At 60.4% G+C, this 13934-nt stretch overlaps 1 protein-coding gene across 1 annotated transcript; it reads left to right on the top strand.

Moving 5' to 3' along the window:
• The first annotated feature begins 617 nt into the window (after positions 1-617).
• Positions 618-10293, top strand: ACP7 (acid phosphatase 7, tartrate resistant (putative)). The gene is made up of 13 exons (XM_065420784.1): positions 618-714; positions 1681-1881; positions 2435-2617; positions 3169-3194; positions 3858-3955; positions 4502-4564; positions 5062-5176; positions 5269-5382; positions 5613-5670; positions 6669-6736; positions 6858-6929; positions 7626-7763; positions 9234-10293. Exons 1-13 carry the CDS (start codon positions 618-620, stop codon positions 9297-9299), a joined length of 1299 nt encoding a protein of 432 aa, XP_065276856.1. The 3' UTR covers positions 9300-10293.
• The last annotated feature ends 3641 nt before the right edge of the window (positions 10294-13934 follow it).

Below are 13934 nucleotides of genomic sequence, written 5' to 3' on the forward strand. Positions count from 1 at the left end.
ACCTGCCTAGTGCCCTGGGGTAGAGCCAGGAGCAACTGGCAGGGGAGGGGCAGCCGGTGTTGGCCTGGGGCTTGAGGTGGGAGGGAGAATTTTGGTTGCTGTCCCATGGCACAGGGACCCCCATCCCCCTTCTGCCAGGGCACCCTGATCCCTCCCCAACAGACTGTATCCCCTCAGCCCCCCTTTGTGAGGGCGTGGGGGCTGTTTTTCCAGGCATCCCTTGCCCGATGCTGAGATGCAGCTGCCTCTGGGGTGGCGTGTGTTGGCTGTCTATACAGGGATCCACCATAAGGGACGTGTTTGTCCCCTGCAGCCAGCTCCCCAATAACTCCGCTCCTACACCCCATCAGGGAGCCCCAGAGCTGGGTCCCCCAGGACCTCCTCCTAGCCTCCCCACTAGGAGACCCCCAAGATCCAGCCCCCCCATAACTCTGTGAATTTGAACTCTGCCCCGCAGGAGCTGCCTGGCCTCACTGCTGACGTATCAGGCTGTGGAAATCAGAGCTGTGTGGCGCTGACTCAGGACAACAGGAGGAGCTGACCCGCTCACAGGCCAGCGCCCCACGGCTTTCGTTTCCCCGTCCCTCTCCCACACGGCCGGGAAGAGCAGGACGAGGATGGGGCTGCACGGCTGGCTCTGCCTGGTGCTCCCCTGGGTGCTGTGCCAGGGCACCAGCCGCACCCAGCCCGAGCAAGTGCATCTCTCCTACCCAGGTGAGGCTGTCGGGGCCCCGTCTCCAGGCTGGGGGACCTGGGCCCACGGGGTTATTAATGTTTATATCACTGGGCCTGGGGTCCCCAGCTTGGGAGGGGAGTGGGGTCTAGTGGTTAGAGCGGGGGCTGGGAGCCAAGATTCCTGGGTTCTATCCCAGCTCTGCGAGGGGAGTGGGGTCTAGTGGTTAGAGCAGGGGAGGGCTGGGAGCCAAGATTCCTGGGTTCTATCTGAGCTCTGGGAGGGGAGTGGGGTCTAGTGGTTAGAGCAAGGGGGGCTGGGAGCCAGGACTCCTGGGATCTATCCCAGCTTTGGGAGGGGAGTGGTGTCTAGTGGTTAGAGCAGGGGGGCTGGGAGCCAGGACTCCTGGGATCTATCCCAGCTCTGGGAGGGGAGTGGGGACTAGTGGTTAGAGCAGGGGGGCTGGGAGCCAGGACTCCTGGGTTCTATCCCAGCTCTGGGAGGGGAGTGGTGTCTAGTGGTTAGAGCAGGGGGGCTGGGAGCCAGGACTCTTGGGTTCTATCCAGCTCTGGGAGGGGAGTGGTGTCTAGTGGTTAGAGCAGGGGGGGCTGGGAGACAGGACTCCTGGGTTCTGTCCCAGCTCAGGCAGTGACCACTTTGTCTCGCTTCAAGTGAGTCCCTTCCCCTCTCTGTGCCTCAGTTCCTGCAAACTGCAAACACTTTCCTGTCTCAGTTCCAGGGTGTTGGTGAGATGGGGGAAGGTTGAATCAGTTTCCCAGGCAGATCCAGCTCCTTGGAAACCAGGGTCTGGTTCCGGGCCTGGCCATAGGCCCAACCGGAGGGTCGGAGCAAGAGGATGGAGCTGGAGCAGGGTAGGAGTGGATGGAACCGGCTCTGTGTGGAATTGGCCCTCGTAGCACCTAGACAGAGCCGGTGTGGGGAGCGGGCCGGCGTCCCGGGGAGGACTCGGGCTCTGAGCGCTCACCGGGCTGTTCTAACCCTGGCAGGCGATCCCACCGCCATGACCGTCACCTGGACGACCTTCGACCCGGCCGGCTCCATCGTGGAGTTCGGCCCAGAGCCAGGCGAGGCCTTCACCACCTCCGCCAAGGGCCACGCCAGCCGGTTCGTGGACGGCGGGTGGTTGCGCCGCAGCATGTTCATCCACCGGGTCACCCTGCGGGGCCTGGCCCCCGGGCAGCGCTACGGTGAGTGGGGGCCGGGCTGCGGCTCCTCTCCTGGCAGTGGGGGGGGGGGGGGGCCGGCGCACTGCAGACTTCATCCGCCAGATGAGGGACAGAGACACGGGGGCAGGGCTGGAGAATGGGCTGCACACGGGAAGGGGAGACCTGGGGACACGCACTGATGGGGGGGCGCCCAGACACCCTGCCACGCTCCCTGACGCCTCGTCACACTCACACGTGCCCCGACACACGCACACGCCCAGCCACGTGCGCACGCACTGAGAGGTGGGGCACACACACAAGCCCAGTGTCACCCAGCAATATCCACCATCACCAGGTCCAAATCTGCGTTGGGCCCAAATACACCCCAACCCCGAGCACTCAGCCCCCCCCCCCCCCACACACACACGGCGGGGTCTAGGGTGACCAGATGTCCTGATTTTAAAGGGATAGTCCCAATTTTTGGGTCTTTTTCTTATATAGGCTCCTATTACCCCCCACCCCCGTCCCGATTTTTCACACTTGCTGTCTGGTCACCCTACAGGCGTCTGAGTCTCTCCCTGCTCTTCCCCTGTAGCTTATCGCTGCGGGAGCCCGCTGGGCTGGAGCAGGCTCTACGGCTTCCGGGCTCTGCAGAATGGCACCGACTGGAGCCCGCGTCTCGCTGTCTTCGGTGACATGGGGAACATCAACCCCCAGTCCCTGCCCAGGCTCCAGCGCGACACGCAGCAGGACATGTACGACGCGATCCTGCACGTAGGTCGGTGTCACGCCGCGCTCCCCCCAGGTTCCTGGGATTGGGGCTGGAGAAGGGACGGGCTCAGGGGGCGGGGATGGGACACCGGGCCTTTCCCCTTTAGGGGGCGCTGGTGATCCGGCCCCAGGGCAGGGACTGGCTGGCTCAAGGGGGCAGGGAATGGGACACGGGGCCTTTTCCCTCTCGGGGGCGCCAGCTCCCATCCCATCCATGTCAGGAATGACCGACAGTCATCCCCATCTCATGACCCGTTGGTGCCCCCTGGATTGAACTCGCTGGGTCTGTGTCCAGGGCCCACGTCCCGCAAAGCACCGCCAGGGGCACTAACTGCCCCCCTCTTTGGGGATCTCAGCCCAGGACTGGACTCACCTCTCAGTTAAGGAGCGCCCCTCTTCCCTCCAGAGATTAGGGCAGGATTCAGGGGGCATCAAGCCAGCACTGTTGGCTTAATAATGGGGGGGGGTAACCCCCAATCTGGGTAAAATCTCCCCCAGGCCACCCCCTGCCCCCAGGGCAGAGCAGCCGATTCACTGTGATCCTCTTGTCTTTCCCAGGGGATTTTGCCTATGACATGGACCAGGTAAATTCTGTAGCCACGCTGCCTCCTGCGCCTTCCCTTCTCCTCCGGCTGCGCCCCATCCCGCTCCCCTCCACGTTCGGGGGGCTGGCCCCACTCGCTGGCGTCTCTGCGGTGGAGATCCAGGGCCGACGTCGGGAGGGATCCCCCAGGAGAAGGGGCTGTGTGCTCAGCTCCAAGGGTTTCTGGGCCCCCACGAATGCACGTCCACCTGTGTGCGTCCCCACCCGGCCTGGTCGGGTATCTCTCCCCTGCGTGTCTCATGGACTCAGCGAGGTTTACAAAGCTGCTCCAGCCCTGGAGCTAACCCAGCTGGCAGAGGCTGGCACGTGGGTTTGATTCCCGTACACGGCGACTTGCCCAGGAGGCCGGTATTATGAGCCCAGGCCCATGGGAGATTGGAGCTGCTTTGGGATGTGCCAGGGAGCTGTGTCGCCTACGATGGGAATTGAAGCAACAATGGCAGGCGGGTTGGGCCCGTCCACCCCACTCCCCATCCTTGCCCTGGTGGCCATGTATGCAAACCCACACGCGTGTTGCATTTGCACACGGATCTGCCCACCCATTTCCATGCACGTGGCCATACAGCCCCCAGGTGTGTAAATGCGCTCCGAGGGCACAGCATTCCCAGGTGCCTCGGCTGATGCGACTCTCTCTGGGGTGTAGTGTAACGCCAGGGTCGGAGACGCCTTCATGCGCAAGATCGAGCCCGTCGCAGCGTCGGTGCCGTATATGACGTGCCCGGGGAACCACGAGGAGAAATAGTGAGTGGGCGGATCTCGCACGGGGTGCCTATGGGCGCGACGGCTGGCTCTGCTCCTCCCTCACCTCAGCCACCCCCCAGCTCTCTCCCCTTTCCCCACCCCAGACGCTGCCCGCGGATTCCCTCCCAGCCTTGGCCACTGACCTCTGGTGGGGTTTATTTGCTCCATGCTTGAACAGCGCCCCCTGTCGGACACACGCAAGACGTGCCCCTGCAGGGAACTGCCAGAGCACCTGGGCTCAGAGGGGATTTCTGGGTCTATACGGGCTGATGGGATTATGGGGGAGGGGGGTTTGTTGCCCTGGGAGCCTCTCAGCCTGCGGTTGGGGTGGGGGAAGAGGTGGCGGAGCCGGAGGTGTCTCCATCTGCTCCCGGGAGAGGGACTAGGAGCGGCAGCCTAGAGGCCAGGGTGAGGGGTGCATTACGGATGCTTGAGATGCCAGTCTGGGAATTGGGAGGGGGCAGGATTAAATCCACCCCCCCACACCCTCCCTCACACACACCCGCTGCAGCCCCTAATTGTTCTTTTTCCCCCCCCACCCCCCAGCAACTTCTCCAACTACCGTGCCCGATTCAGCATGCCCGGTGACACGGAGGGCCTGTGGTACAGGTGAGCACCCCGCCTGGCCCCCAGGGGGCAGCGTTCCAGCCCCAGGCACCCGACCCCGGCAGAGGTGCAGGGGGATAAGAACACCAGGGGCAGGACTCTCTGGGCCTGGCTGTGCTTGGTTAGAGTGGGGGGCCGGGGGGCTGGGACGCCTGGGTTCTATCCCCAGTTCTGGGAGGGGAGTGGGGTCTAGTGGTTAGAGCAGGGAGGCTGGGAGTCGGGACGCCTGAGTTGTATCCCCAGCCCTGTGAGGACAGTGGAGTCTAGTGGTTAGAGCAGGGGTGCTGGGAGCCGGGACTCCTGGGTTCTATCCCCAGCCCTGGGAGGGGAGCAGGGAGGCCTGGGAGCCGGGTTCTATTGCTGCTACTAACTCCCTGTGTGTGTTGAGGGGCATGCTGCTTCCCCCATCGTGTGCCTCAGTTTCCCCCCAGCATAGCACAGGGCTCATCCTTTGCCCTCCCTCCCTTGTCACCGTATGATTCTGCTTCTCTGCCCCCCAGCTGGGACGTCGGCCCTGCCCACATCATCTCCTTCTCCACCGAGGTGTATTTCTACCTGAACTATGGCCGCCACCTCGTCCAGGAGCAGTACCAATGGCTACAGAGAGACCTACAGGTAGACCCACGCCCCCAGTCCCTAGCCCTCCTGGCTGCCCACCCGCCCAGACTGTCTCGCTCACAGACTCTCTCTCTCCCCCTTGGCGGCAGGAGGCCACGCGGCCGGATCGGCGCCGGCGCCACCCGTGGATCATCACCATGGGGCACCGGCCCATGTACTGCTCCAACAACGACCTCGACGACTGCACGCAGCACGAGAGCATCGTGAGTGGGGCGGGGGGGGGGCGCTGCAGAGGAGGGAGGCGGATGCTCTTGCACCCAGCGGGCAGGAGGAGGCGGGCGGGGAGCCGAGTGGGGACCAGCAGACTGATCCAGGGAGGCCGTTCCACGTGACGGGGGGGGGACCTCGCTGGAGGGCCTTAGAGAGAGAATGTGGGGTAACCCGCCAGGGCCCCCTCCAGCTGCTGATCCCCCCCCGCTGTCTTTCCCCTCAGGTTCGCCGAGGGCTCCCCCAACATCTGTACGGCCTGGAGGACCTGTTCTATAAATACGGTACCCGCTGCCCATCCCTCCAGCCTCCTCCGGCGGCGCCCCCTACGGGGGAACCTGGGAAGCTCCCCCTGCAGGACGTATGCTGGGGCTGTCAGCTGGAGCCCCGGAGCAACAGGAGGAGGGGAGGGGTGACACCAAGGCGCTTTGGGGGCTCACGCCGACCAGGACGGGCTTCTGTCACCCCCTGAGTGCCTCTGTGTCCGGCAGCCCTGGCCCAGAGCCCTGCCCCCAGCAGCCGTGGGGATGAGCCAGCCTGGGTACTGATGCAGGGAGACCCCAACGGCCCAGTCCCTCTCCCCGGACACTCCCGGACGGCAGCGACAGAGCCCACACCCCAGGGACTTCGGCCCCCCGGCACCTTTCTCAGCTCTGGCCCCGGGTGACGGATGCCCCAAAGGACTTTTCTGCTTCGATCTCCCACCATCTACTGTCTCTGTTTCCAGCGCCGCGAAGGATTCCTGGGGGCGCAGGCTCCGTCCCCAGCCGGGCTGGTTAAGCGGCCTGCCCCCCTCCCCACCCGCTCGTTTAGCTGGATGGCTTTGGTTACTTTTTTCATTGCCCTCCAAGGTCTGGCCTGGCTCAGTTTACCCCGCAGGCCCAGGAAAGCGGGCAGCCCAGCGTTATTTTCTCTAGGGCCGGCTGGGTTTAGGTACTGGCTTGCGTAACTCCTTTCCGCGCCTGTTCCCAGCCCACCTCACTCATTCTTTCTACGCTGCCTGTACAAGGCCCAGCGGGTCCCCGGTTGGTATATGATCCCTGCCATATGTCCTTGTAGAGACACACATTCTGACAGCGGCGTGTTGGGGCAATGAGTGTTTCTTTGCCCATCTCCTGCCTGGGCTCTCCTGCGATTCACCTGGGCCACACCCAATCTCTTAAAGGGCTGGCTCGCCCGGCGACAGGGCCCCAGGGCAGAGCACGCCTCGGCCCCCAATCCAGCTATGGGTCTAAGATCCAGTGGCCAGAGTCCTGAGCCGGTGCTGTCCTCTCTTCACCAGGTGTCGACCTAGAGCTGTGGGCCCATGAACACTCCTACGAGAGGCTGTGGCCTGTCTACAACTACCAGGTGACTCCTGATTGGCGGGTGGATGGGTGGGGGTCTCTCCGGGGTCGCTGTCCGGCCTGGTTAGGGGATTGAGTCCGAGATCTGAGTCTGAAACGACCCCGTCTGCCTTCCCCCGCTGCAGGTCTACAACGGCAGTGCCAAATCGCCCTACACCAACCCCCGGGCGCCCGTCCACATCATCACCGGATCGGCCGTAAGTGACAGCTGGGACCCGAGCCTGGTAGCGCACCCAGCACCATCCGCCCATGCCAGCCTCTGCTCGCCTTGCGAGTCAATGGTGACGCCTACCGCTGACCACCACGGGGCCGGATGTCTCTGCCCGCGGTTTAAGAGCCTGATCCTGTTAAGCGCCAGACACCTCCCAAGTGGTGCTGAGTGCCCTCGGATCCCATTGAAATTCAGTGTGGGCGCTTCCAGGATTGGGGCTTAATTTAGAGGCCTGTTGGGGGGGTTAGTTTAAGGGCAAGAGTACGAGGAGCGGAGCCTGATCCTGTCCTAGGACAGTCCTGCTGCGTGGGGGTGGGGCAGGATTGGGCCCCAGCTGCCCAGGGGATGGATGGAGGAGTGGGGAGGGGGCGGTGAGTGTAAGAGGCTCCATGAGAAGATGGAGGGATCGGGGGAGGAGACGTGAAGCTGGGAGCAGGCTGAGAAGAGGGAAACTGAGGCACGGGCAAGGCAGCGATTCGCCCAAGGGCACCGGGGTCACCATCCAATGCTCTATCTGCTAGGCCGCGCTGCCTTGAAAGGGGTAGGGGGTGGCGGGACTGATGTGCAGTGGAGGTGGGGCTGAGGCAGCGGGAGGAGGAGTTTAGCTGGGAAGGAAGCTAAGAAGTAGCCCCCCCCCCCCCCCCCCGGTCATGCAATGGGCTCTGCCCCCCTCCCTCCGCAGGGCTGTAAGGAGAGGCTGGACCCCTTCGTCCCCAACCCACGGGAGTGGAGCGCCCTGCGCATCGAGGACTACGGCTACACGCGCCTGCAAATCCTCAACCGCAGCCACATCTGGCTGGAGCAAGTGTCCGATGACCAGGTATGGCACGGCTGGCGGATGGACCCCCCAACGCCCACCCCGTCCTGCCCGGTCTGATCGCGGCCTGGGCAGGCTCAATGTGCGTTGCACTGTGCATTGCAGGGATATCTGGGCACTGAACATTAACCACTAGACCCCACTCCCCTCCCAGAGCCAGGGATAGAACCCAGGCATTCTGACTCCCAGCCCTCCCTCCCCCCGCTCTAACCACTAGACCCCACTCCCCTCCCAGAGTCCCAGATAGAACCCAGGCGTCCTGACTCCCAGCCCCCCTGCTCTAACCACTGGAGCCCACTCCCCTCCCAGAGCCAGGAGTCCTGACTCCCAGCCCCTCCTGCTCTAACCACTAGACCCCACTCCCCTTCCAGAACCAAGGATAGAACCCAGAAGCCCTGACTCCCAGCACCCCTCTGCTCTAACCATTAGACATCACTCCCCTCCCACAACTGGGGAGAGGACCCAGGAGTCCTGATTCCCAGCCCCCCCCCCCGATTGCTCCCACCTGCGCCCAGCTGTCTGTACACACCCTGTCCAGCGTCACCACCTGGACAGCTCCCGCCATAGCAACCTCTCCCTGAATCTTAGCGGCACCCACAGGGTGTCACCACGAGGCAGTAGCAGAGAAGGGAAACCCTGGGGGTAAAGCAGCCCTGAACTCTCCTCCAGCCTAGGGTGGGCAAAGTCTGGAGCTGGGCGGCTCTGGAGAAAGGCACGGGAAACATTTGGGCTTGTCCAGCTCCAAGCGGCTATAGGGGGAAAGCAGGGAGGGGAGTGGGGTCTAGTGAGTAGAGCGGGGAGGGGGGCTGGGAGTAGGTGCCGAAGGCTGTTGGGAATCTGGCTCCTGTCTGGCGGGAGCCGGGAGGGAAGCCGGGCAGATCCCTGCTCTTTTGGTGAGTTCACACTGGAAACATGCCTGAGCCATGGAATCCAGATTGGAACCTCCCAGAGTTCTCCGCACCTCTCTCTAGAGCAGCCTCACCTTGAGTTCAAACCCTCAGGGTCTTGATTCCCAGCCTTCCCTGCTCTAAGTGCTAGACCCCACTCCCCTCCCAGCGTTAGGAGTAAATCCAAATCCGTGTAGCTGCGGTTTGCTAAACGTGGATGTTTCCTTCGTTAGAAACGTGATCATCAACTTCATTTGAATCCTTAATCGGTGCTTCAGATCAAGGGGGGGTGCGGGGGAAGGGTTTGGTGAAATCCAGAATGTGGGAGGGGAAATAGCTGTAGAGATCTGGGGGGATGAGGCACATCTTCATGCCCCTGGGGATAGACTGCAATCCCACCGCTGCCACAAGTGTGAACTTTCCCCCTTTGTGGTCCCAATCCATCCCTCCCGTCCCCATTCCCGACACGTTGCCATAGACCCGCCCTGGGTTCTGAGGCTCCCCATGAAGCTCGTCTGGGTTCTGAGCAGTAAGGGAATGTCCCCTGGAGCCACCCCTGAACCCGAGTCCTGGTTTTGTCTTTCAGGACGGGAAAGTCGTGGATGGGATCTGGCTCATCAAGGAGTTGCACGGCCCCAAAGCTTGGCATTAGCCTGGCAGCAGGCCCCAGCCCTGAGTTGAGCAGAGCGACTGCGTCCCCAGGACCCCCTGAAATCCTCGTTATCTGGCTGGAGGCAGAGCTCCCTGCGGGGCTACAAACGAATCTGATCAAATCCAAAGGCCGCTCTTGCAGGCCCTGAGGTCTGGCACTGGAAGGACACGCCTGCCCCTGCAGCTGGGGAAAACCTGCTGCTGGGTCTTTATGACGGTGAACAAGCGCTTTGTTGCAACTGAGCGTATTAGGTCTCAGAGCACTTTATACGGGTGGGGTTGTGTCCGTGTATTCCCAGTTTAGAGACGGGGAAACTGAGGCACAGAGCAAGGAAGGACCTTGACCAAAATCATAGATGTAGGGTGTCTTGCTTTCCATTCGTCCCTGCCCTAATCACTAGATCCCATTCCCCTCTCAGAGTCAGGAATAGAACCCAGGAGTCCTGATTCCCAGCCCCCTGCTCTAACCACTACACCCCACTCTCCTCGGCAGGAACAGAACCCAGGAATCCTGATTCCCAGCCCCCCTGTTATAACCACTAGGTCCACCCCTCACCTCTGTGATGTCAGGAATAGAACCCAGGCTTCCTGACTCCCAGTCCTTTGTTCAATCCACTGGCCCATTCTGCCTCTTACCGAAAAAACCCCATAGAGTTAAAATGGTCTCCAGATTCTGCCTGAGGCATCTCCGCCTCTTGAATCTTTCTAGCCCTCAGACTGTGTGTGGGGGAAGGGGTGCCGGGAGCTGATGGTTTTCTTTCCTTATTTGTTCTTTCCTCCATGAGCTGACGCTAGTCCCAGGCCTTCTCCCCTGCTGCTGGTCCCTGTAATGCAATAAGCCCCACACGGAGCTGCAAGGCGGCAAGGGATGGGGCTAGATTTGCCTTTCGCCATCAAGCGTGGCCCCTGGTACATCTCTGAGGTTCGCTGTACGATCCTTAATGCTTCGAGCTACGCACTGGGTCTTTTGTATTGATGCTCTGGAAATGAACGACACAAAATCAAGCTCAAAAGGTGTGCGATGCCCATCTCCTTCAGACGCCGCTTGATTTGCCTTGGGTGCCTTGACTGTTTCAGGGCCAGATTCTTCTCCGGTGTAAATCAGGAGGCGCCCCCTCCAAATCCTTGAGTCACAGAGAGGAGACTTCGGCTCTGTCACCGGCCCCTTTAAGGGGAGGCGGGCTCAGCCCCACCTGGGACTGACCAGCTGCCTCCTAGCTGAAGCTGGGGGGGGTAGAGGTCAGGTGATGGCCTGAGGAGTACCTGGCCAGCAAGGGCTCAGTTGAGGGGACGGATGGCAGGCAGGCAGTCCGGTTTTATGGTGTCTCCCAGATAGGTGGCTGGCACAGGGAGAATTTCCGGGAGTCTCTGGGTCCATGCGCTGGCTGCGAGGGGTGTATGTGTGTGTGTGTCGGGGGGGGGGGTGTCGTCTAAGTTTTCTGATTACGGATACACACTGCCCTGCGTCAAGGGCGTGAGATAGACGCTGCTGCAGCCTGTCTCCTCCATGGGCCGGTGAGAGAGCCTGCTGGCTCCCAGGTTCCTCCTAGATCGTTGCCACAGTCGGGGGTGGGCCAATGCTAGGCCAGATTTCTCCTGCCCTTTGCGGAGAGCCGTGGTGAGAGTTCGTTCTTTCCTCACACTTACATTGGCGGCCGTGAGGTACTGCCCGTCTCGCTGACCAAGACTGTCTCCCTGCGCTCCCACCTCTTCTCCTGTCCGTGGCTTGTCAGTTGTTTTGGAGCAGGGGCTGTGTTTTTGTTCTATGTTTGTACAGCGCCTAGCGCGATGGGCTCCGTGACTGGGGCGGCTCCGTGACTGGGGCTCCTCCGTGCTAAGGCAGCTCAGAACCTGGAGGACGAAGGAGCACAGTTTCCTGTCTGGGCTTTGATAACGGTGTAAAAGTCACTAGCCTGCGTTAACTGTTTTAAGCTATTGGCTCCTATTAAGAGAGACTGAAAGACTGGGACTTCTCACCTTGGAGATGAATAAGAGGGAACATGGGAAAAATGGGGGAAAAAATAGTGGGTGCTCAGCACCCACCAGTCACAGCTGTTTGGCGGCACCCCCCATTAGCTGGGGGAGGGGCTTGGGGGAGGGCAGAGAGCAGCAAGTGGGTGGGGGTCTCGGGGAGGGGGTGGGAAGAGGCGGGGTGAGGGCGGGGCTTTGGGGGAGAGGGGTAGATTGGGAGCTGGAAGAGGCGGAGTGAGGGTAGGGCCTCGGAGGAGGGGTGGAGTGGGGGCAGGGCCTCGGGACAGAGCGGGGGTGCAGTACCCCCGGGGAAAAGAAAACCTCAGTGCCTATGCCTTTTTCACCCGTTAGCCGGTGGAACTCACTGTCACATTATCTCCTGGAGGCCAAGAGTTTATCAGGATTCAAAGAGCGAGCGGGCACTGAGAACCCAGCTCACCGGCGTTAGCCTAGTAGTTAATGCTACAGTTTAAAAAAGATCCCGAGGTAGGCTCTAGTTCAAACAGAAATGAATTCAGGGAAGTCTGAGTGCCTGGGTTATGCAAGAGGTTAGACTGGCCCCTTCTGGTTCATCATCTCTGAATGAGGCAGCTGAGTACAGAATGGCTCCAACATCAAATAAATTAGATGGGAGGGTTGTAGGGCTGTATGTATACCTGGGCAGAATAAAAGCAAATTCATTACTGCAAGGGCTTCAGAATACCAGGGCTTGGGTTGCCCGTATCTGGTAGAGAGATGGGGGAGGGATAGCTCAGTGGTTTGAGCATTGGCCTGCTAAACCCAGGGTTGTGAGTTCAATCCTTGAGGGGGCCATTTAGGGAACTAGGGTAAAAATCTGTCTGGGGATTGGTCCTGCTTTGAGCAGGGGATTGGACTAGATACCTCCTGAGGTCCCTTCCAACCCTGATATTCTAGGATTCTACGAACACTCTGCTTAGGTAATACAAGAGAGGCACCTTCCTAGCTAAGGCCCCTGAAACTCTTTGGGCTGCTGGTTTACATAGAGAGTTGAGTACAAGAGCTGCCTTTTCAATTTTGCCTTTCCACGGGGTCGTTTGAGCTCGTTAGCAGTTCTGTATGGGGCCCTGATGAACAGGACGAATTAGTAAAGCATTCCTAGAGCTTTTGGTTAGGTTTTGCCAGAGCTATAAACCCTCATGCTTCAGGGCGTGAGCTGCCCTCTAACTATTGGGGCCAGGAGGGGACTTTCCCAGGCTGCAGGTGACTCCAGTATTGTCCACTGGATGGGGAAAGGTCTCTTGCACCTTCCTCTGAAGCAGCTGGGAGGCGGCAGAAGCCTGGGCTGGGGTGGCTCCATGCTCTGAGCCAGCCTCTGTTCCCAGTAGGGTAGGAGCCGTGGTGGGAATTGCCAGAGGTGCACAGAGCTGGTTGGGAGAAGCTGGTCCCTGCTGCTGGGAGCAATGTCCAAGGCCTGGCGGTGCTGAAATGAGGCCCCTCCCCACCCTCCAACCTGGCAGGGAGCTCCGGCACGGGGACGGGTAGCCTGTGCCACTGCCGCCGATGTCCCTGTGGCCTGCCTGCCCTGGGCTGCGGTGGCAACTCCTTCCTGGGGATTGGGGGAAGCAGGGCTCCATGTGGGACTGGGGGGGGGGGTCACATTAACAGAGGTGAACCCAAAAGGGCATGAAAAAGTTTGGGGGCCCACTGATCTACAGAACACAGGCCTTTATGCAGTGACCCCGGTATAGACCCCAATGACTTCCTCTGTGCTGTTCCCATCCGGGCTGCGATGCGCGCTCCATCACTAGCTAAGATGTGATGGATGATGCTACCGCTGTCTCCTGTCCTAAGGCTAAACCCAGGACCTCCAGTCTCCAGGGCACTTTCACCAGCACTAACGCCAGCTATGGATAGGTTCTCCACATGGGGGCGGAATTTCTCTGCTGCTGAGCTTCTCCGAGCGACCTTACCGAGCCCAGGAAATTCATCTGCAAAAGCCCCAGGACTTTGAAATCTGGCTGGCAGCGAAGGCGCAAAGGTTGGCAGAGAATTGGCAATGACCCACACATACCTAGGAGAGATGCCTGGGCAGCGTGCCCCAGGCAGGGGGCATTAGGATGGGGCTCTGGGGATTTTATTAATCAGCCAGCTATTGCTGTAGGGTTTTCTTGCTAAAAGCAGCTGTGGGAATGTGCCGTGGAAATCCACAACGGATTGATTGACCCTTCAAGGGTAAAAAGGAATCAAAACACACCAAATACCAGACTGACTCCGAACTACTGAAATTCCGTAACCTGATCTCCGCACAGATTTCATGACCACATAACTAGAGCAGTTGGGGGTGTGGGGGTGTATACCCTATATAGTTATACCAATCCAGCCGCTCGTGTAGACACTGTTTGTTATACCGGTGCCTTATACCGGTATAGCTTCTTTCCCTTCCTGTACAGGGTTAGCTGTAAAGCACCTTTATCCTGGTAGAACTGCATTCACCCCAGGGGGTTGTACTACTTTGACTAGAGTGGTATAAGGCACCTATATCATTTGATTATTTATTTGTATTATGGGACCCTCTAGGCGCCCCAGTTGTGATCCAGGACCCTGTTGCGCTAGGTTGCCTGGATGCAAATACAGCCCCATCTTCTCTGTCTCTGCTAGACAGAGTCCCTCCAGGACCCAGGCCGCCCAGTACCTGCTCTGTGAT

The sequence above is a fragment of the Emys orbicularis genome, chromosome 21 (genome assembly GCF_028017835.1).
Source record: "Emys orbicularis isolate rEmyOrb1 chromosome 21, rEmyOrb1.hap1, whole genome shotgun sequence".
NCBI lineage: Eukaryota > Metazoa > Chordata > Testudines > Emydidae > Emys > Emys orbicularis.

Bases quoted from the DNA above. Each gene is read 5' to 3' on its own strand.
- ACP7 (XM_065420784.1), top strand. From the start codon at position 618: ATGGGGCTGCACGGCTGGCTCTGCCTGGTGCTCCCCTGGGTGCTGTGC. The intron at 5,671-6,668 runs GTACCCGCTGCC...TCTCTTCACCAG, and splicing joins GGACCTGTTCTATAAATACG to GTGTCGACCTAGAGCTGTGG. The intron at 6,737-6,857 runs GTGACTCCTGAT...CCCCCGCTGCAG, and splicing joins GGCCTGTCTACAACTACCAG to GTCTACAACGGCAGTGCCAA.